The sequence below is a fragment of the Aedes albopictus genome, chromosome 3, assembly GCF_035046485.1.
Source record: "Aedes albopictus strain Foshan chromosome 3, AalbF5, whole genome shotgun sequence".
Classification (NCBI taxonomy): domain Eukaryota; kingdom Metazoa; phylum Arthropoda; class Insecta; order Diptera; family Culicidae; genus Aedes; species Aedes albopictus.
In genome coordinates, this window is record NC_085138.1 from 301587421 (window position 1) to 301612287 (window position 24867).

At 43.7% G+C, this 24867-nt stretch overlaps 2 protein-coding genes across 4 annotated transcripts in view; one reads left to right on the forward strand and one right to left on the reverse strand.

Moving 5' to 3' along the window:
• The window catches only part of LOC109418606 (nyctalopin-like), a 473642-nt gene that overhangs the window by 374451 nt on the left and 74324 nt on the right, over positions 1-24867 (reverse strand). For all 3 annotated transcript variants that reach the window (XM_062842278.1, XM_062842277.1, XM_062842279.1), the window contains exon 2: positions 22337-22726. The gene's annotated coding sequence lies outside the window, so the exon portion shown is untranslated. The remainder of the gene's footprint in view (positions 1-22336; positions 22727-24867) is intronic.
• LOC134290787 (uncharacterized) overlaps positions 1-24867 on the forward strand; it is a 41705-nt gene that overhangs the window by 15917 nt on the left and 921 nt on the right. Inside the window, exon 4 of the mRNA XM_062857988.1 lies at positions 1542-1787. Within this exon, the coding sequence (XP_062713972.1) occupies positions 1542-1787 (246 nt within the window). The remainder of the gene's footprint in view (positions 1-1541; positions 1788-24867) is intronic.

A 24867-nucleotide genomic window follows, 5' to 3' on the forward strand; every position in this document is an offset into this window, starting at 1 on the left:
CCTGTGTGGTAGCTTCACTTGTTTTCACTTTATAGTTTTATTTCCTCATATTTTCACTCTCCAGGATTGCACTCCGGCGCTTTATCTTCACCCCCCAGCAGCAAGCACATGCCATTAAGAGGATGGTGGTGACTCCAGCTCCCTCAGGTGCCCACCAGTTTTATGGAGCGCAGCGCAAGTGGGAATGCACGTCGCATAAAAGGCTCCATCAACAATCGTCGTCCCAACAGCCAGCAGAGGGCTTGACTTGACACGGATGGGGAGCAAGAGAAGTGTTTGTGCGCTCTTGTAATGCACTGTTGTTTCCCCTTCTGTTTTGTTTTTTTTTTTTTTTTTTTCGTTCAGCTATTCTTTGATTACGTTTTTACTAGTTATGTGCATTGCATATACGCGTCCCCCCCATTTGATGTTATCGTCATCGTCGCATGAGCGTGATTCTTTTGTGCTGAGAATCAAGCTCTTAGCTTGTGTGTACTTTCTTTTTTTTTTTTCATAATCGCTAATGATGAACTGGGGATTAAGATGGAATGGATGCAGTTCTTTTAGGATTATTGTGTAAAAAAGAAGCTTTCACATCCATTATACTTTCTCAATTTTCAACAGAATTTAAATATTTCTGTATGAATTTTGTAACCGTCGGTTCCAAATTATGCTTGTAGCTCCACCACAAGTTTAGTAATTTTCAATTTTGCATTTTTTCAATTCCTTTCCCAAATTTCCCGCTTCACATTAATACGCCCTTTATAAAGAAAGAACCAACTAACACTATGATGGGACAGTGGCTGCTCTCAGTGGCTTGATGGAAGTAAGAGCGTTGTCCCACTCTCGCACTGCATACCGTTTGAGTGGCGGTCTACTGTATAACAGTTGAGCTGTCATGGCAAAAGAGTACGCAGCCAGTGATTATTGACTTCCAGATGGAGTTAGTAAAATTAGGGTATATGATCAAATTTCTGGCATTAAAAGAACAAATCATGCATATTACATGTTTCTATGTTGTATATGTGTAATTGATCGAGTTCCATTTCTGAGACTGACGATTCTTATAAAAGAGGAAACCTGAAATCTCCATGTTCTTTCTGATCGTGATTTGTGAATAGAGTAGTAGTGCGCGTGTGTTATTTTAAATTGTTCTGTAAGGTTTATTGTAAGACTTTTTGTGTGGTGAATTTGTAATAATTTAGTGTTGTTCTCTTTAATAGGTCTAAAGTAAAATGTTACAAAAAGTGTTAGTAAAACAGTTAGTAAACGTGCTAGCATGCAAAAATTAGTATGGTTAGTAGTTAAAATCATGCAACATAGACCTAAAGCTAATGTGTTATTCTTTTTCTATTAGTATTGTAACATACAAAAACCTAGTGAAAAACGACAAGAACACAAGTTAAAAAGAAGATATAAGAAAAAGGTAATTCTATTGTTAGTTTGTGCAAGATGTGGCAAATTGTAAGAGGCTATTATGTAGAGTGATGTCGGGGTATTAATCGAGTGGTTAGGTCCGATGAATGGGCCTTTTTCTTCCCATCTTTAAAACTACTCTCCAGATGAACGTCCGGACGGGGACTTCCCGGACGAAACCGATCGTCAACGATCAGAAATCCCGACTGGGAACAATCGCCGTTATCGTTCGAGGCCGGCTCCCATCAGCGACGGCCATTCTACGACGGCCATTGCTGTTCAGCATTTCGCCGATTCCGTCGGTGTCCCTCATTGGCATCCGTTGACCGCTACTATTATCGGTCCACCACGAACTTTCTCCGAAGAACATCAGACCGGTCCACCGGCTCCCGGTAAGCTAGTTCCGATAAGTGAAACGTTAATTCCGGATCCGGATCCCGGTTATAAAGCATGCAAGTACACACAACCTCCCCCCCCCCCATCAAAGTGACGTCACGATTGTTAAATAAAACTATGTAAATTGTAAATAGCCTCAGTGAAAGCCATTTATTTAGAGCGCAGCCCTGGTTATTATAGTTTCACCATCTTTTCGTTCGTTATCCGCTTTGTCCGGACTCACAAAGGAGTCGTCAAGCCTCGCTATTCGTGTGATCCATCAGATCCTGGAATTTATGGTTTCCACGTCACTAGGAATGTTTATTTGACCGTTACTCTGCTATTTTCATGTTTTGTCTGTGAAGTCAATGTCCAGTTTTCCTGTTTCAGGATAGCCCTTAAATCAGTGTGTAGGTGTGAAAGTTCAAGCCATCCTATAAAACGACCCTGAGAATCCCTAAATCCCCCAATCTCTGAGCTAGAGAGCTACAATTTTCTTGAAATAGATTTCTTAACAGATCTCAGGATAATTACTGGTCTGATGACTGGAAAAATCCAATCCTCCGAGTGTCGTTTCTGTCAAACGGAAAACGAAACTGCCGAGCATTTACTCTACCACTGAGGAGTGCTGTCCCATCACAGATAGGCGTTATTTGGTAAAGGGTTTCTAGAGCCCTTGGAAATTTGGAGAAGTAGTCCCAACAGGGTAATAAACTTTATAAAATGAGTTGTGCCTAGTTGGGATCAGGTGTTACATCAACCATCGCCCATCAAAGCTCACTTTTGACAGATATTTGACCACCACCAAATTTAATATGGGTCATACCATAAAAGGCTCTACAGATGAGAAAAAAAACGAACTTGTGATATTTTTCTAAATTCTTCCTTCTAATTGCTTGAACAATTTTCAATACTTAAACGTGACTTCAAAAATATGTTTGTTTTTTTTTATCTGTATTAACGAGATTTTTAGCCCTAGACTAGTTCATCTCGGGACCCACGCTTTACTTTCCTTCCGAAGGAAGAACTCACATTTTGAGAGTTTGTCGAGAGTGGGATTCGATCCCAGGTCCTCGGCGTGATAGTCAAGTGTTCTAACCATCACACCAGGTCCGCTCCACTAAATATGTTTGTTGTCTCAAATGTAATGAATGAACCTTACATATTTTATGGTTTATTGTATAATTTATGGATTATATTGCGCATTTGGTTCACCACTGGACTGCGCACTCAGTCTTCATAAGCGCGTAAACATTAATAAAAGTGGCATCAAATCCAGTTGATGTCCTCGGACTATTTCTTTGATTTATGCTGTATAAGTGCTCTGAACACACCGAGTCGTTAGCTGCAATCGCGCACTTTTATTCACGTTTTCGCACTCTAGAAAACTTGTGCAATAGTCCAGTGTTGAATTAAACGCGCTATATCAACATTGAAATGAGTCAAAAACCATTCAAAAACATGCGTTTTGCAAAATAATGAAGAATTTCGGATTTATTTATCATTATTTTCGCGATAAAACAATTTTTTTTAATTATTATAAAAATAATATCGTCAAAGGAATAGTTTGAACAAGAATTTCAAGACAACAAAAATATATACAAAAGCGTGCAAAAATATTTGGAATTCGTCAAGTTGGTATCTGGCCCTAGATATAAAATTTTGAGTTAAAAGACAAAAAAATAAAGTTTCGTAACACTTATAATTGCCGTCGTTTTCCAAAAATCTTGTGTTCTAAAATATTCAAATTTAGAAGAAATTGCCAAATGTTACGTGTATTTTTATTTAGGCTAATACAACACTTACTTCTAGAAATTTTCCATGGAATTTTTAAGAATTGTGTCAGGAATACATACGAAAACTTGTTCAACAATTCCTTCAGATTTTTTCCAGGAATTCCATTGGAAAATTCATAATTTCCTTTAGAATTTAGTTCAAAGTTTTCTAGATATTGCCCCAAAAATTAATGTAGGAATTCTTTTATAAAACCTTCCTTAGATTTCTTCCGAAATAGCTCCTTCGATTCCTTTGGAAAGTCTTCCAGGAATTCCTTTTGAGCAGTCTTCCACAGATTCATTCTGAAGTTATGTTAGAACACCTTTTATGGTAAGATATGAACCCAGTCTTGTAAACATTCGACACTTTTCACTACCTTCATTTCGTTGCCGCAGTCGTGTGTCACCTTGCTTTGTTACAATCGCGCGCTACCGTTAGCTCTTACACACAACACGAGCGGTAGAACGAAGATCAATAAACATAAGAAAGGGTCCAATCAATGTCATCTGACACGATGACTTTTGTCTAATTCAAGCTTTTCGCATAGATTTTTAGCCAATTTCGATTATGAATGTTAATATTAGTTTATCCTTGCATGTTGCATTGAATACCACACACTTATTGCCAACAGAGGTCTCATTATCAAAGAAGACAGGAACAAAAGCCGAACCGTCGCCCGAAGACGCTATCGTGGTGAAGTGCATTCGTTTGACATTTCTGTTTCGACCGAATATCGAATTTCTGTTTCGGCCGAATATCGACGAAAAGGTTCAAATGACTGTGATCTCTAACAAGACTGTATGAGCCAGCTTCGGACTGGTTCACAAATCTCTCTAATAAAGACACCTAATCTTTTGTAGATTGCTTCAAAATTTCCACTAGAAGATCCCCAAATAATCCTCAAGAACTCCTTCAGAAAGAGCATTCATGAGTTTCATTCATTCCCCCAAATCCGTACGAGAATCCTTTCAGGACAATAACCACTGATTCATTCTGATTCCATCGATTAGATATTCCCTTATGAAAATCTTCAAAAATTTCTACAAGAACTCTTTCAATGGTTCCTTCTGCATCTCCACCAGAGATCACTTTAGAAATTCTTCTATTGATTCGTTTAGCAAATCCTTCGGAAATTTCTTCAGGGATTCTTTCAGAATTTTGATTCCTTCAGGTTTCTTGAGAAAATCTGCCAAAAAATCTTCCAGAACGTCGTACAGGTATTTATTTTAGTCCGACAGAGATTTGTTCTCTGGAAATTGCATCGTTGCAATTGTTTCTCTAAGAATTACATCGTGAATTTTAGTTTGAATGTACCCAACAACTTCTGCAGGGATTTATTAATTTGTGTGAATAATTTGCCTTAGTTAAAATTTACAAATAAAAAGAAATAAATGAAAAAAAAAAATATTCAGAAAATTCTGCGGCATTCCTACAGAGATTTTTGGATTATTACTTTCAGTGATTCAGGCAAAAATTCAGCCAGAGTTTTCTCCTTTTCTCTTAGAATAGTTCTAAGAATTTCGCCGTGGATTCTTCAAGGAATTTACTAAATATTATTTCTTGGGAATTTCTGCAGGAATTCTTTAAGAAATATCTTAAATGATTTTTTTCCAAGGATAAAAGATCATTCGGTTTCTCTAGACATACCTTTAGGAAATCCTCAAGAAATATATTCACAGATTGCCCAAAGACTACTTTCAGAAAAGTTTATTTCTTGAAGATTTCTCCAGCAATTTTCCTAAAAAATCCTTAATAAACTTTTCTAGGAATTCCAGTTTTCAAAGGAATTTCTCCAGATATTCCTCTAGAGATTCATTTCAAAGTTCATCCCAGAATTGCTTGAGAAATTACTTCAGAGATTTCTGCAAAAAATCTCATAAGGATTTGTTTTAAATATTGTTCCTGCGGTTCCGTCACAAATATCTTCAGTGATTGCTTTGAAGATTTCTGCGTGAATGATTCAGATATTATTTGAAGGATTTTTTAAGAAGTTCCTCCAACGATTGCACAAAAAAATGTGAAAGAATCCCTGAAGAAATTCTTAGGAAATCGATGGTGGTTTGTCTGAAGGAATTCCATAAAAAAAAACTTCTGATAACTTTGGAGATGCTATAAGAAATTATTAAAAATTTGCTAAATATATTCACGGACAAACATTTCGAATGAATTTCAGAACTTATACAATGAAATTGCTTCAGAATTTTTTAGAATAAAAAAATCCGAGCTGAAATTTCTAAAGGAATCTCTTTAAAATGTCTACTGAAATCCTAGCATATATTGCACATAAAAGTAATGTGTGAAGAATTAATCTAAGTCAAAATTCACGAATAAAAAAAAAACAAAAAAAAGGTACTAGTAAAATCCTTGAAGAAATCCCTTAGTGAATTTCTGAAGGAACCGTAGAGGATTTTCTGAAGGAATCCCTGAAAGAATTCATGGAGGTTGAGAAATTTTCAGAAATGTGTGTTATCCAATTTTGTACTATCTGTTCCATGAATATAGAGCCGTGTACCTAAACGAACCTCTGAAGAAATTCCAACAACAGAAAGATCTCCTAAAAAATCTGAATTTGTAAAGGAAATTCCTGAAGAAATATCTGAAAGAATCTTCGAATCTATGTGAAAATATGTCTGCTAACAGATTTTTTTTTTTCAATCCTGTACAAGAATTACTGGTGAAATACCAATAAAACTCCTGGGCGAAATTCTGATAATTTTCCAGAAGGAATTGCTTCAGAAAAGTTTGAATAAATATATGGAGGAATATGTACACAACTTCCATAGTTTTTATTGAAGAAAGTTCCTGAAGGAGTCCCAGGAGCAAGTTTTTAAGGAATACAGGGGATAGACAAAATGATCGGGACAGGCAAAATCGGGACAGGCAAATTTGAGAATATTTGATGCATTTTTCGAAAAGTTACAGCTGGTTGAACATTTTTTGAAAAGTGAAAATATTTTCTGTCCCGATCATTTTGTCTATCCCCTGTATATGAAGAAACTCGCGGACTAGATTCTAGATGAATCTTTCGAGAAATTTATTGTTTAACTTTTATAGAAGACCCAAAACAAGTTTATGGAAAAAATCATTTCAGAAAATTCTTCAAGAATTTTCTTACGATTCAAATCTCGGAAAAAATATATTTTCTGAAAAATCCCCGTAGGAATTTCTTGCAGTTTCACTGGAGGCTATCACGGAAAAAAATCTAAAAAGTGCACATACAATCTAAAAGATGTCTAGAAAGAATCTTCGGCGTACGACCCATTGATTTCGCCGCCTCCAAAAATATGGCCATACGTATCACCTTTTTCCAACACAGCCTCCCTTATCGTTACACCTGTAGATCACCACAGCAGGCAGATTCCTAAATTGACCACGTTCTGATTGACGGACGGCACTTCTCCGACACTATCGACGTCAGGACCTATCGTGGCGCCAACATCGAATCCGACCACTATCTGGTGATGGTCGAACTGCTCGAAAAACTTTCCGTCATCAACAATGTACAGTACCGGCAATCGCCACGGTATGACCTAGAACGACTAAAACAACCGGATGTCGCCTCAGCCAGCAAACGCGCTGCCAGACGAAGGTGAGCTCGATAAGACCCCTCTAGAGGACAGATGGAGTACAGTGAAAGCAGCCATCAACGATGCAGCCGAGAGCACCGTCGGGTACGTGGAACGGAATCGACGGAACGAATGATTCGACGAAGAGTGCAGAACGGTTTTGGAAGAGAAGAACGCAGCGCGGTCGATAATGCTGCAGCAAGGGACTCGACAGAACGTGGAACGTTACAAACAGAAGCGGAAACCGCAGACCCGTCTCATTCGGGAGAAAAAGCGCCGCCTGGAAGAAGCGGAGTGTGAAGAAATGGAGCTGCTGTGCCGTTCCCAAGAAACATGGAAGTTCTTCCAGAAGCTCAACACATCCCGCAACGGCTTTGTGCCGCGAGCCGAAATGTGCAGGGATAAGGACGGAGGCCTCCTGACAGACGGACGTGAGGTGATCGAAAGGTGGAAGCAGCACTTCGATCAGTATCTGAATGGCGTGGAGGACGTAGGCAAGGGACACCACAGCAACGGAGGAAACGACGATGCCAGTGCAACGGAGGATGGAACTGAACCTGCTCCCACGCTGAAGGAAGCTAAGGATGCCATTCATCAGCTCAAAGCAACTGGTAAGGATGATATCACAGCTGAACTCATCAAGATGGGCCCAGAAAAGTTGGCCACCTGTATGCACCGGTTGATAGTCAGGATCTGAGAAACTGAACAGCTACCGGAGGAGTGGAAGGAAGGGGTAATCTGCCCCATTCACAAGAAAGGTGATCATTTGGAATGTGAGAACTTCAGAGCGATCACTATTTTGAATGCCACCTACAAAGTGCTATCCCAGATCATCTCCCGTCGTCTGTCACCTAAAACGAATGAATTCGTGGGAAGATATCAAGCCGGCTTCATCGACGGCCGGTCGACAATGGACCAGATCTTCACCGTCCGGAACATCCTCCAGAAATGTCGTGTATTCCAGGTCCCAACGCATCAACTGTTCATTGACTTCAAAGCGGCATACGACAGTATCGACCGCGCAGAGCCATGGAAAACCGTGGACGAATACGGCTTTCCTGGGAAGCTGACTAGACTCATTAAAGCAACGATGGACGTTGCACACCGTAACTGCGCAACTGCGTAAGGGTTTCAGGTGAACTATCCAGTTCATTCGAATCTCGCCAGGGACTGCAACAAGCTGATGAACTCTCATGCCTACTCTTCAACATCGCTCTGGAAGGTGTGACGCGACGAGCCGGGCTCAACAGCCGGGGAACGATTTTCACAAAATCCGGTCAATTTGTGTGCTTTGCAGATGACATGGACATTATTGCCAGAACATTTGGAACGGTGGCAGAGCTGTATATTCGCCTGAAACGCGAAGCAGCAAAGGTCGGACTGATGGTGAATGAGCATGAGCATGAACAGTGGTGATCGTACACTTCGTAGTTGCTACTCCGTGATTGACCTGAGCTAGCAAAATTGCACAGAGAACCAATTGGCTTGGGGCTTGGGATTTGCCACCACCCTCAATGTAAACTTTTCGAGAGCTCAAGCTTTATTGGGTCGATAACGGCTCTGGATACATCCTTACGGTCTACCGGAGAAGGAAAGGAATGCTAGTTCGACAATTGTTGCTACTAGAAGTTGTATGTTCTACTCGGACTGGTGATGAATGTCTCAAAAACAAAGTACATGCTGGTAGGCGGAACCGAACACGACCGGATCTGTCTGGGTAGTAATGCTACGATAGTGTCGAAGAAATCCATCTACCCCGGATCCTTACTAATGGCTGACAACAACGTCAATCGTGAAATTCGAAGGCGCATCATTAGAAGTAGTCGGGCCTGTTATGGGCTCCAGAAGAAGCTGCGGTCTAAAAAGATTCACCCACGCACCAAATACACCATGTACAAAACGCTGATAAGACCGGGGGGTCTTTTACGGACACGAGACATGGACTATGCTTGAGGAGGACCTGCAAGCACTTGGAGTTTTCGAGCGACGCGTGCTAAGGACGATCTTCGGCGGTGTGCAGGAGGACGGTGTGTGGAGAAGGATGAAACACGAGCTCGCTGCACTTTACGGCGAACCCAGCATCCAGAAGGTGGCCAAAGCCTGAAGGATACGATGGGCAGGGCATGTTGCAAGAATGCCGGACAACAACCCTGCAAAGTTGGTGTTCGTGACAGATTCGGTTGGCACAAGAAGGCGTGGAGTGCAGAGAGCACGATGAGCGGATAAGGTGGAGCGTAACTTGGCAAGCAACGGGCGTGACCGAAGAGCAACGGCAGCCACAAACCGTGTTGTCCATACACAATTTTCAAATTTGGCCAGACACCATCTCTGATTTTACTATGACAGCTCTGGATTACTGTTAATAAATTGTGTGGAAACTAGAATTTCCAATTAGGTCAGGACTGCCTAAATCAAAGTTTACTTTATCAAATTCATTTTATATGCTTAATGGTTTTTAAGGTTTCCAGGCATTCAAGAGCGCTTCAGAAGGTTTCAGAGGGTTTAGCGGGCTTTACAGGCTATCAGATGAGCTTAACGAGATATCAGGAAGGGTTTCAGAGGCGTTACAAAAGAACACAATTTTATGTAGTTTGACGGTTCCGTGTACCTTCTTTCAATCAACACATGGGAGGCTCAACTGCAAATTGATGCTGGATCGTTATGGCCACACTCTTCGAAATATACATATTGAATTTAATTCCGTCAAAATTTCCCCGTCAGATGATAAGTGCAAATGACATCTGTCATGTCTTGTTACTGCTAAGTGATTTCCTATTGCCTTCCACCTTCAAATCATAATCTATTCCTCCAAGAACGCGCTTGTCACAGTGAAACATCACAAGCGCATTCCAAAACGCGCCAACAAATTGCCCGAATGCGTTCGTTTTCGCGCGATGGAATCCTTGGCTTGTGCTGTGATGCCGCAACCTCCCACCAAAACCTACCAGCTTGCACCAAGGGTGGGCTCGAATCAAACAATTTACATCAACCGTTTCTGACGACGACGACGGCGACACCTTGTTTGCTCAGCAGTTGTCTTCCTCTTGCGTCCCCCTTGCGCAACCATTCTCAACCCTCTTGGTGATGGAGATGCTGCTCTGACTTTTGAGTGCTGCATAGGAAGAGGTCCGCCGAAACGCGAAGACGGTAACGGGAAATTAAAATTCTCCCGGTGCGATTTCCTGTTTTCCACCAAATGATAATAGAAGCAAGTGGAAACATCAGCTACCGCCACCAGCAGCATCAGCGTGTCGTTCGTTTCTGGCTGCTTCTGGTTATTGTTGAAAACTCTCTTTCAACGTAGGGTAGGGGGTTTCAACCTTTTGTAGGGTACGAGCCATGCTAAATTAATGCGAAATGCAGGGGTCAATTTTTGGGTATTTTGATAACATTAGTTGAATAATACTAAAATTTGGAAATCAAGCGTTCGAATAATCATTCTGGTTTGTAATTTAAGTCATAACATATGTTTGTTAAGTTTGGAAAACGGAACTCTGTAAATTAAAAAAACGGATAAACAGACGTCTTACTGAATTCACCACACACTTTCTTTTCCTTCTTTTTTTGTGGCACTAAGTTCTCACTGGAACTTGGCCTGCCTACATCAACTTAGTGTTTTTAGTGCTTTATTCCATTTTAGTTTCAGTGCCGCAACCCACTGTTTGAGAAACTCTGACAAAGGACACTCCAAAAAGTCAGATAAAAAATGTATGCAAAAGGCAATAAAATATTTACTGCTTGTAGGTATCCGCGTTCGTCCCCGCAGTACAGTCACGATACATCGCCGAAGACTCCGCGAGGCGGCGAATGTTGATGGTAGCCAGAACAGGATGGCGGTGCGGCGGTTGTCTGATTCACAATCGCACCCGGGAACGATTACATCTGACAGCTTAATGCATGTAATCAAATGTAGTTATCAAACCGCGGAGACGTGTTTGAAATTTTATTTATTCACCTATTCTGTCTCGTCATGCACCCTCTCAGCTCACCAGGGGGGTGATAGCTGGCTGATGGAGGTCTACTGCGAGTCTCGTCACTCGGCCGTGGTGGTGGTAAGTACCTTTCCTGTTTATGTCACGGCCAGAGATAAGAAGCTGAATGTAATATTAGAAGTCGACGCATTTCAACAGTCAGGTGTAAGGAGGCGCACTCTAACGATCTTTATGTGGTGAGCAAAGTGCCTGCGAATATATGCTGACGTTTTATGTGGCATCGTAACTTGAGCCGAACCGAATCTGCTTTGGAAATGTGCATTAGCGGGAGAAACATTCTTGAATTCACGCAAGTCATTTCATTCCGAGCGAAAGAGAACTTGTTAGTATGATTAAATTTGTTTAAGCTATTCATTCAGTTTTTAGTGTAACATCAAATTCAAGATAAAACTGAATCAACAATATTTCTCCATAATACACGGTTCGTGGCTGCCGTTCTCCATCCTCGATCACGCCCGATCCTTGCCAAGTCACGCTCCACCTGATCCGCCCATCGTGCTTTCTGCGCTGCACACCTTCTTGTGCCAACCGGATCTGTCGCGAATACCAACATGGCAGGGATGTTGTCCGGCATTCTTGCAACATGCCTTGCTCATCGTATCCTTCCGGCTTTGGCCACCTTCTGGATGCTGGGTTCGCCGTAAAGTGCAGCGAGCTTGTAATTCATCCTTCTCCGCCATACACCGTTCTCCTGCACGCCGCTGAAGATCGTCCTTAGCACGCGTCGCTCGAAAACTCCGAATGCTTGCAGGTCCTCTTCGAACATCCATGTATCGTGTCCGTGGAGGACCACCGGTCTTATTAGCGTTTTGTACATGGTGCATTTGGTGCGTGGTTGAATCTTTTTCGATCGCAGTTTCTTCTGGACCCGTAGTAAGCCCGAGTTCCGCTGATGATGTGCCTCCGAATTTCACGGCTCACGTTGTTGTCAGCTGTCAGTAAGAATCCGAGGTAAACGAATTCCACCACCACCTCGAAAGTATCCCCGTCTATCGTAACATTACTACCCAGACAGATCCGGTCGTATTCATTTCCGCCTACCAGCATGTACTTTGTTTTTAAGGCATTCACCACCCATCCGACCTTTGCTGCTTCGCGTTTCAAAAGAGTGTACAGCTCTGCTACCGATCCAAATGTTCTGGCGATAATGTACATGTCGTCCGCAAAGCACACAAATTGACCGGATTTTGTGAATATCGTTCCCCGGCTGTTGAGCCCGGCTCGTCGCATCACACCTTCTAGAGCGATGTTAAAAAATAGGCATGAGAGTTCATCACCTTGTCTTGTCGCAGTCCCCAGCGAGATTCGAATGAACTGGATAGTTCACCCGAAACCCTTACGAAGTTTTGCACATTGTTCATCGTTGCTTTAATCAGTCTAGTCAGCTTCCCAGGAAAGCCGTTTTCGTCCATGATTCTCCATTGGTCTGAGCGGTCGATACTGTCGTATGCCGCTTTGAAGTCTATGAACAGGTGATGCGTTGGGATTCACGGCATTTCTGGAGGATTTGCAGTACGGTGAAGATCTGGTTCGTTGTCGACCGGCCGTCGATGAAGTCAGCTTGATAACTTCCCACGAACTCATTTGTTTTGGGTGGCAGACGACGGAAGATGATCTAAGATAGCACTTTGTGGGCAGCATTCAAAATAGTTATCGCTCTAAAGTTCTCACATTCCAAGTGGTCGCCTTTCTTGTGGATGGGCAGATTACCCTTTCCTTCCACTCCTCCGGTAGCTGTTCGGTTTCCCAGATCCTGACTATCAGCCGGTGCAGACAGGTGCCCAACATTTCTGGGCCCATGTTGATGAGTTCAGCTGCGATACCATTCTTACCAGCTGCTTTGTTGGTTTTGAGCTGACGAATGGCATCCTTAACTTCCCTCAGCGTGGGAGTTGGTTCATTTCCATCCTCCGCTGCACTGGCGTCGTCGTTTCCTCCGTTGCCGTGGTCTCCCGTGCCTACGTTCTCCACGCCATTCAGGTGCTAATCGAAGTGCTGCTTCCACTTTTCGATCACCTCCCGGCCGTCCATCAAGAAACCTCCGTCCTTATACCTACACATTTCGGCTCGCGGCACGAAGCCGTTGCGGGATGCGTTGAGCTTCTGGTAAAACTTCCGTGTTTTATGGGACCGGCACAGCAGTTCCATTTCTTCGCACTCCGCTTCTTCCAGGCGGCGTTTTTTCTCTTGAAAGAGACGGGTCGCTGTTTCCGCCTCTGTTTGTAACGTTCCACGTTCTGTCGGATCCCTTGCTGCAGCATTACGCCCACGCTGCGTGCTTTTCTTCCAAAACCGTTCTGCACTCTTCGTCGAATCATTCATTGTGCTGATTCCGTTCCACGTACCCGATGGTGCTCTCGGCTGCGTCGTTGATGGCTGCTTTTACTGTACTCCTGCAGTCCTCTAGAGGGGCCTCATCGAGCTCGCCCTCGTCTGGCAACGCGGCTTCGAGACTCTGCGCGTATGCTGAGGCGACATCCGATTGCTTCAGTCGCTCTAGGTTGTATCGTGGCGGTCGCCGGTACCGTACATTGTTGATGACGGAGAGTTTTGGGAGCAGTTTGACCATCACTAGGTAGTGGTTGGAGTGGATATGGGCGCCAGGATAGGTCCTGACGTCGATAATATCGGAGAAGTGAGGTCCTTCAATCAGGACGAGGTCGATTAGGGATTCTGTCTGCTGTGGTGATCTCCAGGTGGAGACTGTGTAGGAAAAAGGTGCTACGTATGGTCATGTTTTTGGAGGTGGCAAAATCGACGAGTCGTAGGCCGTTTTCATTCGTCAGCTGGTGGAGCTGGACTTTCCAATCGTTGATCTGAATTCCTCCTCCGGGGCTACCTGAGCGTTCAGTTCTGATATGATGATCTTGACGTCGTGGCTTTGGCAGCGATCGTACTCGCGTTCGAGCTGCGCGTAAAATGCGTCCTTGTCATCATCAGTGCTTCTGGAGTGTGGACTGTGCACGTTTATTATGCTGAAGTTGAAGAATCGGCACTTGATTCTCAACCTGCACATTCTTTCGTCGATCGGCCACCAAACGATCACGCGCCTCTGCATATCACCCATCACGATGAAAGCTGTTCCCAGCTTGCGTGTGTTGCCGCAGTTCTGGTAGATGGTATGATTACCTCTAAACTTTCGCACCATGGGTCCTGTCCAACACACCTCCTGCAACGCTACGATGTCGAACCCGTGGTCCTTCAGTAGATCGGCGAGTATGCGGGTGCTTTCAATGAAGTTGAGAGATCGGCAGTTGCACGTACCGTGTTTCCAATCGCAAGTCCTTTTTGTTCGCTGGGGTCGTTACAGTTGGTCTCGGTTCGTATTATTCTGTTGCTGATTTTCCGTTACAATGTTTTTTTATGGCTGGCTCGTAGGGCCTGACACCAACCCCTTACTTTCCGGAGGACCATAGTGCACAGTTGAGCTTAGAGTCACAGAGCAGATGTGTATCTTCGAACAAATTTGAAGTTTCGAGGTGGAAGTAGTGAAATTGTCACTTGGAGAACTAGATTGGAATGAATTATCATGGGGGAAAAAAATAATCAAAGCGTGCTACGTCGTCTCCCTATGCTCGCTGTAGGAAAAAGCTTGACTTCCACCACCAGGTTCGCTAGTGTTGAGCTATCCATCGAACAGTGCTTTTCGTGACGAAGATTCACCCCCGTGTTAGAGTCCTTCCCTGGCACTCGGACGTAGATCATCCGCCCCTAACATGGGGATCAGACGCTGTTGTGAGTCGCTCCTCCTGGAGAACAGACGCTCAGGTTTGCCGAAGCAACGCCCCTCCCCCTTTCCTATCGGCCTACGACCAAAGTTCCCACAGGGGTAGGTTACCCGATCTTCCCTAAGGTTGCTCATAGTTTCCGGCCGGTGCCACGAGGAGGTAGGGATAGGAATTGCTATGCAGAGGTTAGTGGATCACAATGGGATCTGAATTGCGCAGCATACCCAGCCTTTACCGTGCCCTGAAGGACCTTACAAGAGGTGTAATTCACTGTGCCAGCCTTTACCGTGCCAGAAGGTCAGAATTCTAATACTCACTAGCGACACCTAACGGATGAACCTGGAATCAATTAGTTCATCATGGTATACATCAGGATGTTCTTATCATCTTTGCCGAAGACAAAATTCTTTTTTGTGGATTAACATCGAGATTAAAAAAAACTTCAAAACTTCTGCTGGATAAACTTGGAATCAGCTTGTTCATCATGGAATAGCTCTTGTTAACTATGCTGAAGACCATCACCATCGGATAGCTCTTGATGTCTTGTTCACCTTTTCGGAAGACAAAACTCTTCTATGCAGTCTGATTCTTGAGATACAGAAATTTAAGAATTTCTAGGATCCACTAGCGGCACCTAGCAGATAATTTTAGAATCAAGTAGTTGATCATCGTATAGCTCTTTAAGTACGGGTCATAAGACTCCGCACTTACTACACGAAAGCTGTCAACTTGTGCTAACTACTCCACGCCTTTCAAAACCTCACTTGTTGTACACAGTTCGAGCGCGATGACGCTGGCAATGGCTGTTGATGCCATCTGCTGGGGAAAATGTGTACTTAATAATGTCGGGGAGTACCTGGCCTCTTCAATGACCAGGGGAGACACTAGCCTTCCAGCAAGCCTCATTTCTCCAAAGGCTATCGCTAAAGTTACTACACCAAAACCTCCATTTAGGTAACAAGTCGGGACTGCCTCAATAGATTTTTTTAGGATTCAGTTCATTACTTCAATGGATTTGAAGATTGAAAAGAAGTAAAGAAGGGCGACTGGCCTGGAAATTTAAAGGGACTGTGCGGAGTTTCAGAGGGATTTCATGGGAGTTGCAGGGGAAGGGGGGTGGTTTTGGGTTTTGTCATAGGGGTTGCATCGATGGGGGGGGGGGGCGGGAGGGGGTTTGGTTGAGCTTCATGGGTATTTTCGGGGAGTTTCGAAGGGTCTCTCAGGTCGGCTGTTCGGGCTCGTTTGGAAGTTAACCATCAATGTTAACTTCTTTTCCCAATCAGCCTAGATAGCTGTGTAGTGTCGGTAGCGGTTGTCTCAATTGGCTAAGAATAATACTACGGATCGCCTGATCCAGTGGTAAGAGTCCACTAAACAGGTGACCTCTAATTCATGGTGTTATGCGGCTTTATGCTTACCGTGCCAAGGAATGAATGGTTAGGGGGGTCTAATAAAAACCTAACCACAAACGGAGCCTGTGGAGAATTAGGGCGTCCTCCACAGTATTACGCCCTTTCTGCGCTAACCGGAGCAATAGTGCAGTGGACCTTGCGTTTCTCCGAGATAATCAGTTACCCTTCTTAAGTCTCAAATTTGAGGCTAAATAAGGGCGAGATTATTCAAATGTTGTAAATTAGCTTACATTACTACCTATACGGTTTCGCTTAATGCGTTTTCGCCATTGGCGTTTTTCAATTGACACCGATTTGGTTTGTCGTTGATGTTTCCTTTTTGTGCTGTGATTGTGAAGAGTGTAATCCTGTCTAGTTTGGGTAGTGGCTACGGCTAGGAAACCTCAGATCAATTTTCAGCGTAAAAAGCTTGCGTGGCCCAAGTGGCTCTAATTCAAAAAACTCATTTTCGTAGGGTAACTTCTGTATAGGTTACCTTGTGAAACCAGTTTTGCTTCTTTCATTATAAATGAAGTGTCGTGCCTCGAGCATGCTATATCTTAGAATAACGTTAACAGTATGTTTCAACCTTTCCTTATGGATGCCTTCAAGCAAGCTCTTGTATTCATCATATTTTCGCTGATATTTGGCAGTATTGCTACGATGATTACATCACCTGAAGTAGCTCAAACATTAATTTTAGATGCTTCAGTTTGATGGATTACTTAGGTAGTACAGTTCATGGATAACTTAAAATAGAATTGCACCTAACCAGTCTCTGCATGAGCAGAATTTGTCATGAGTTGACTGATTGGCATGTCATGTGTCAGATGAGGAGTCTCCATTTGACCTTCTTTGCACTTTTGAGTGTTCCTTCGCAAAATTTGTGTATTCAGGCGTCCCTGCTCAACGAACTAGGGAACCTGTACTAATTGGTTGCGACCACATTTTGTGGATAACTCGCTTCCATTGCTACTCCAAAAGAGTTTCCTTGTGGTTTGTACCTACAACGCCCTTCTTTTGTGGTATACCATAACTATTGCTTTGAAAGAAGCTTTTCCTCTACGGTCTGTGCGGACTGCAAGAGGTATTCCTGAATGGAACTCTGATCTGTTCAAGTTCAAAATATCTTCGGATAAACCATTCTTTTGTATAGTTACGAATCTCTAGCTTCCGCTTGAGAATTATAGCTATATAATCGACTTAGTGGGCCCTAAAAAACTCTGCTTAATTCAAATCTCCTCCAGAGGGATTTGAGTATTTCAAACATGTTTTGAACTTTTGTAGTTTTCTATGGGATATTTTCATGGCGTGAAATCACTCCACAGTCTTATCCCGAAAGGGTGCGTGCGTTGTATAAAGATGGAATGAGTTTCAGATTTATCTGGTTACCTCGTTCTTTCTGAAATGCTTGAAACGCATTGCCGATTATCACATCTGTGATGTTCGTCTGGCTGACATGCCTATTCATGTGAACTCACATGCCTCCCGATTTGGGATGTCCACAGTGACTCTTTTACACAAAGTTGTATATGTTTTCAAGAAAGTACTCGATCAAACGTAGGTTTTGCTTGGGTGATTTCTTGAATATTGAGGATGCTTTCGATGCCGTGCCTTTCAATGTCATATTGAAAGTCGCATGAAGTCACAAGCTACCTTCAATGAGCTATAGGCTCTCTTTACGCTTATGCGTTTTACAGTGCCCTTTTCAGGGCACTGATTAAACCCGTTGTGGTATGGGCTATGAGCTCTCGTTGCGCTTATGCGTTCATTCCCTCTTCTAGGGTACCCCTTCCTATTTCATCACCTTATCACCTTACCTTCCTAATCCCATTCCATCCCCTGTCCCATTCTCCCCCAGGTAAATGATGAAATAGGCTTATATGTATGGCGATGGCACAAATGTCCCAAATGGAGGATAACGTGCCTCTGGAGCCGGCCTTCTGATACCTGATACCTGGCCTCTTCAATGACCAGGGGAGACACTAGCCTTCCAGCAAGCCTCATTTCTCCAAAGGCTATCGCTAAAGTTACTACACCAAAACCTCCATTTAGGTAACAAGTCGGGACTGCCTCAATAGATTTTTTTAGGATTCAGTTCATTACTTCAATGGATTTGAAGATTGAAAAGAAGTAAAGAAGGGCGACTGGCCTGGAAATTTAAAGGGACTGTGCGGAGTTTCAGAGGGATTTCATGGGAGTTGCAGGGGAAGGGGGGTGGTTTTGGGTTTTGTCATAGGGGTTGCATCGATGGGGGGGGGGGGGCGGGAGGGGGTTTGGTTGAGCTTCATGGGTATTTTCGGGGAGTTTCGAAGGGTCTCTCAGTTGCGTTACATGGGATCCGATGGGGTTTTAGAGGGATTTCGCAGGCATTTCAGAAAGCATCAGAGGGTTTTGGTTAGTTTCAGAGGCATTCCTCAGCAGTTATTCAGGCGTTTTTGGTAGTTTCTGAGGATCCCAGTTGCGTTACATGGGGTCCGAGAGGTTTTAGGGTGATTTCGAAGGCATTTCAGACAGCTTCAGATAATTTTTGGCGTTTCAGAGGCGTTACGCAGGCGTTACGTACGCGTTTTTGGGGGTTTCTGAAGGTATCAGTTGCGTTACATAGTGTCAGAGGGGAATTTCGAGGGGTATTCCAGGGGATTTTGAGAGGGGGTAAGGGAGCCTTCAGTTTCTGAAATTACATTTTGGATCACAGCTCTTACATAAGCTTCAGGGAGATATCAGCGACGTTTTAAAGCTTTTCTTAAAAGTTTCAGGTGGTTTTATAAGAGATTCAAGACGTTCCAAATTGTTTACGATTGTAGATCCAATGACCTATACTCAAGGGAGCTCTTAAAGACTCTTAAACGAATGTGGAGCGGACCTGGTGTGATGGTTAGAACACTTGACTATCACGCCGAGGACCTGGGATCGAATCCCACTCCCGACAAACTCGCAAAAATGTGAGTTCTTCCTTCGGAAGGGAAGTAAAGCGTGGGTCCCGAGATGAACTAGCCTAGGGCTAAAAATCTCGTTAATACAGATAAAAAAAAACTCTTAAACGAACATTGAATTCACCACTTGTCAGCACAAAGTTGCATGAGGCTGTGTAAGCATGAATTTTATTCAATCATTTAACCACACAAGTTATGCATGTAGATTCGATGACATATGCTCAAGAAAGTTCAAAGGAAACCTTAATCAGTCCCAAACCAATCCCATCCACCCTCATTGCTTCCCCTGAGCATACCCTAAACTCCCCCTAAATCCTCTGGCAACTTAATTCACTTAAACCAACATTATCCCTAATCTAAAACACTTCAACTGCTCTGAACACCTAAATGGATTCGACCTAAATGGAGGTTTGAGTGTATCTCAGAAAAGATCACTGGGCGTTCGAGGCTTCTTATCTCGACAAAGATCGCTGAGCGTTAGAGGGTTAAGGTGAAGTCATGCAGGGTTTCAAAGGGGTTAAGGGCAATTCCGGGGGACTTTCGAGAGAGTTTCAGGGGTATTTCAGAGGCATTTACAGTCGATTTCAGAGGGGTGCCCGAGGACTTCAGGGGCTTTCGGGAAATCGTTAGGGTGGAGTGGGGGTTTTCAAAGGGGTTTCAAGGCATATCAATGTGTTTCACTGGGGGTCTAAGAAGGATCTCAGGGACGCTTCAAGGTGTATCTTTTAGGGAGTTATCGTTGGTTTCAAGGAGTTAAAAGGGTTTCAGGAGAGGTTCTAGAAGGATCCAGAGGGGTTTTAAAGTGGTCTCAAGGCATTCCAAAGGGTTTTCGGGAGGATTCAAGGGGCATCCCAAGTAATATGTTTTAGTCAAATAGACTAGAAGAGGTTTTTAAGACCATCATTAAATCAAAATAAAAGGTATTAGGCTTTATGACGGTTCTCAAAACTTTTACAAACCTTTACAAGACTATTGGGCCATCAAAACGTTAATTGGGATCAGAGTAACTTCCGGTGGTTTAAAGGGGCTTTGCAGGCTTTCAGGTGAGCCCTTGAGGGGGTTTAGAAGTGATTCAAGTCGTTTCAGGGAGTTTTAACGGGTTTCAGAAGAGTTCTCTGGAGTTTTTTTTTGAGTTTTTCGAATTTTTGAAATTATAAAGTGAAGTTTAGAAAACTTGAAAAAGGGTTTCGGAAGTGTTTCAGGGCGTTTCATTAAGTTTCAGAGGTAGCTTTGGAGGCTTTATAGGCCTTCAGGTCATCAGCGAGGTGTCAGGGGAGTTTCAGGGAAGTTTCAAGGCATTTCAGAGCAGTTCAAGGGGGTTTTAGTGGGTTTCCCAGGGGGTTTCGGGAGCTTCACAAGCTTCCTCTGAGGCGTTTCAATTCAATGTACTTAAGGTGCTTTATGGCGTTTCAGTGGTTTCAGACGAGTTCCCGGGAGATGTATGGGGTTTATAGACTTTAAAGACAATTACACCGTCTTCGACCTTGTTTTTTTTTATAGAATGAGAAAATCTGCAACAGATACCCATGAGCCCAAGCAACACACATGTTATAATAGAGTTACGACAGCGCAAGTTTTGGTTGTATAGAAGTTTATTTGACGTAATTTCAACATTGTGTTTAAATAACGTAAAATAAACTTCTATACAACCAAAACTTGTGATGCCGTAACTTTCATATAACATGTGTGTTGCTTGGGAGGTGGTTCCTCGGGTGATGTGGATCGACCCACTAAAAACTCATTCTCTCTCTTCCTTACCTTCGCGGTACGCCCGTTAGGGATGACTTCGAGAAGGGGGGGACCGTACATGAGTACACTCTAATAGTAAGCGTTCCACCAGCTACCGCCTTAAGTTGTTCACTCTCCCCTGGAGGCTCGGGTCCTGGCTAGTACTTAGACTACCCGTTGAACTCAAGCTCCTGGATGAGGAAGGGGGGCCAACTCAACTAGCTGTTGTTCGGCTCGCCATTTACTCTGTAGTTCAAGTACGATTCGAGAAACCGTGGAAGTAACAGAGTCCCACTTGTCCGCCCCCATACACATCCTTTCAACAATATTGTCAGGTGTGATATCTCTACCGCATACCTCCTGCATACTCGACCTTTGCTCCACGAAACGTGGACATTCAAAGAGCACGCCTCGCGCCTCTTATGCCGCGTCGCTCGAAGCATTCTTCATCCTCTGCCACCACTAAAGCTATGGGCATCATGCCCGCATGCATCACGTCCTTTGAGACCGAACGGTATGCGCTCACCACCCTAAGGCACATCAGCCTGTGGGTACTCTCAAGTCACTTCACGTTTCGGTTAACCACTAGCGCCTTCGACCATGCAGCGGCGCCATACCGTAGTATGGAGACCGCTGCTACTGCCGCGAGCAGCTTACGCTTACTCGAGACTATTGCCGAGCTGTTTGACATTATCTTTGACAATGCCATTATCGCCATGCTTGCCCTTTTGCAGGCATATTCTACGTGGCTTCCGAATTTCAGCGTCTTCGACCTTGTGGCCACTACAGACTGAACATTACAACATTAGACAACGGACAACACATATAACACCCAGTGGCCCAGTGGAGAATTTTCCGTTTGACGAAAAGTTTTCCCCGACTGGAGCGGGAATCGAACCCACACTCCGAAGCTTACGAGACACCTAAACGACTGACGCCGCTAACCGCTCGGCCACGAAGCCCACTACTTTCAAGTGAGCTTCAGCTGCATAAGGCTGCGCTAGCATGAATATCATTGCTAATGCTGGTAGATCCGTTGGTCTATACTCCCGGGAGTTCTCGGTTATTTTAAGGCAGTCTTGGAACCTATAGCTAGATAAAACATAGATGTATGATGTATGTGAGTATGAACCCCCAAGTAACACACTTGTCACCGAAGCGGCACGGCGGCGCAGGTTTTTGTTACGCAAAAGTCACTGTGACTTACTTCTAGCAAGTAAGTGTTTATTTGTTAGAAGTAAGTCACAGTGACTTCTGCGCAACAAAAACCTGCGCCGCCGTGACTCTTCGGTGACAAGTGTGTTACTTGGGCCTTGTCCATAATATAACTGGAGGTCACAAGCTACCTATGCATTTCGATCTGATTACTTAAACTCAGAGAAAGTTTTGAGTGCCTTCAAAAACTAAAAATAAATAAAAAGAAAAAAGTGTTTCAAAAATCTTACTTACCTTCGAGTAATTTAATTCGACCAAATTCATCCAACGATGATTAAAACGTTTCGTGTGTCCTCCTAACGTGTTCTTGATTGGTTTAAAAATAACTTTCGATCGCACGACTCTTTTCTAAAGTAACTTCACTGCTCAACGTTTATCGGTATTTCACGGTCTGGTAACAAAAAATTATTCCACCTGCAACGGAACCGTCCGCTGACGTGAATTCACCTCAATTAATTTCACTGACGCCAATTATCCAATCATTCACAACGGTTCCAACTTCTTTGACTGGGCTGCAGTCCCCTCGCGTTTTACACTCGCGCAACATTCAAGTCGTTCCACCTTCGCCGCTGTCGCAGTCGTCGTCAATGGCTTCTTCCGGTCGGGGTTGTTGGGTTGAGGTTTCTGCAAAAAACAAACACAGACACACAGTGAACCAGCATGAAAGAAGAGTGAGTGCAAAACAGTTAATTTAATAAAAAAGAATTCAATTTTCGTGTGCTTTCGACGGCCGGCGGCGGTCGTTGGCGTGTGCACTTTTGCCGTTTAGTGCTGTTTGCAAACAACCATCACCGCCACCGCCGTCGCCGGCACAATCCACCAAATCCTTTTGCCACCCTGAGGATCGGAAAATTGAAAAGCAAAGGACCATCATTGCCGCCATTCCACCTCACCGTAGTCGCTCGAGCACCGACAAGCACCACCGCACCGCCACGGTCGGTGCCAGTCGACCTAGAAAAGCGGAACTTCTAAGGTAAACTTGTGGCGACCCGGCCGGCCTGTAGCCAACAACGTCGAAAAAAGAGGACGAATTTTCCGGCAAACGAAAGTTCAAACGACCTTTTCGGTGGCTATAATTTCTCGAGGTTGGTTCATGGCTGGAAGAACCACCTCACGTGGAACCATCAGGGAAATGGGCGGGAGAATGTGGGAATGGTTGCATGATGGTGGGAAAGGGTTGATACTTTTTGCACACCATCTACCATTCATCGTCACTAAAGTGATTTTAAGTCGGTCAACAGGAAGTTTGAGGATTGTTTTGGGAATATGGGTTAATTTTGATCTGGGTGGAGTAGGAGATTCCCGATGGATAGACAGGCTGGTCCGACAGTCTCGTGTATGAGACTTTGTTGATGGCGGAACGGGAGCATAGCCTGCCTATCAGCTTTTTGTTTTATGTTTTACTTAAAGTATGTTTCCCTCAATTGACAATTTTCGTATTCGAATGCCGTTTAAGCAGACATGATCGTACTGGATGCTCACGAAAGTCAAGAAAATTTCCATGACGAAAATATGAAAAAAGGCTGGACCGTAACACGAAACGAACTCAGCTTACCTCGGTAATGTTTAGTTTGATTCTCGCACATTTACGGCATGGGCTGAGCTCGCAGGTTCTTGTGAAGCCCATACTAGGCCCGACTTCCACTGATGAAGTATTTCGTATTTCACGGCTAACGTTGTTGTCTGCCGTTAATAAGGATCCGAAATAGACGAACCCCTCCACCACCTCAAAAGTAACCCCGTCCATCGTAACACTGGCACTACTGCCTAGGCTTCCCCTCCCTGGTCGTTCGCGGTTTGTCCAGCCAACATGTATTTCGTTTTTGAAGCTTTCACCATCATTCCAACCTTTACTGCTTCACGATTCCGGCGGGTGTACAGTTCTGCCACCGTTCCAAATGTTCTAGCAGCAACACTCCTGTCATTCGCAAAACAGATAAATTGACCGGATCACGTGAAAATCGTGCCCCGGTTGTTGAACCCGACTCGTCGTATAACACCTTCCATGGCGATGTTGAACAGCCAGGTATGTGAGTCCATCACTTTGTCGTAGTCTCTGGCGAGATTCAAACGAACTAGACAGATCGGCCGAAACCCTCACGCAGTTTTTTACACCGTCCACCTTCGCTTTCATCCGTCTGATGAGGTTCCCGGAGACTTGTTCAAGATTTTCCATAGCTCTGCCCAGCCAGCAATTTGGTTGCTATATCGAAATTGCAACTGAAATAGTCACACATATATAGCACCAAAGAATTCGTATTCAATTCACGAAACAGGCATATACATACTAAAGTAGTGGCCATATCCATTCATATATCCAATGACTACGATTCCATCCAACATGCTTTACGATTTCTCGAAAATTTCTACGATTTCGTCGATTTTCTCCGTCCAAATATACGATTATGCATGATCTTATTACGATTGAGTGTACCGATATACAACTCAAGATTTTCAAATTGAAAAAGAAACCAATTGGTGGGAATCGGACTTAGGTCTTTTGAATGAAAACTGCGCGTTATCTCTATTGGCTATATTGCCAAGTTGGAAATAGAGAGTTCAAAGTGAATGGCATGAAACGAATAAAAATTAGCATGATACGGTGCGAGACTTGTGGTGGAAGCGTTGTTGTTGTGCATTGAGTGGCACCAAAAGTGGTGCCGTGCGAGAGGCCCGGAATTGACACCGTTGTTGGAATCTATACATCACATATTGTAAGTCATCTGCTGTATATGAATAGTATAAAAACCTATATATTTGGTTTA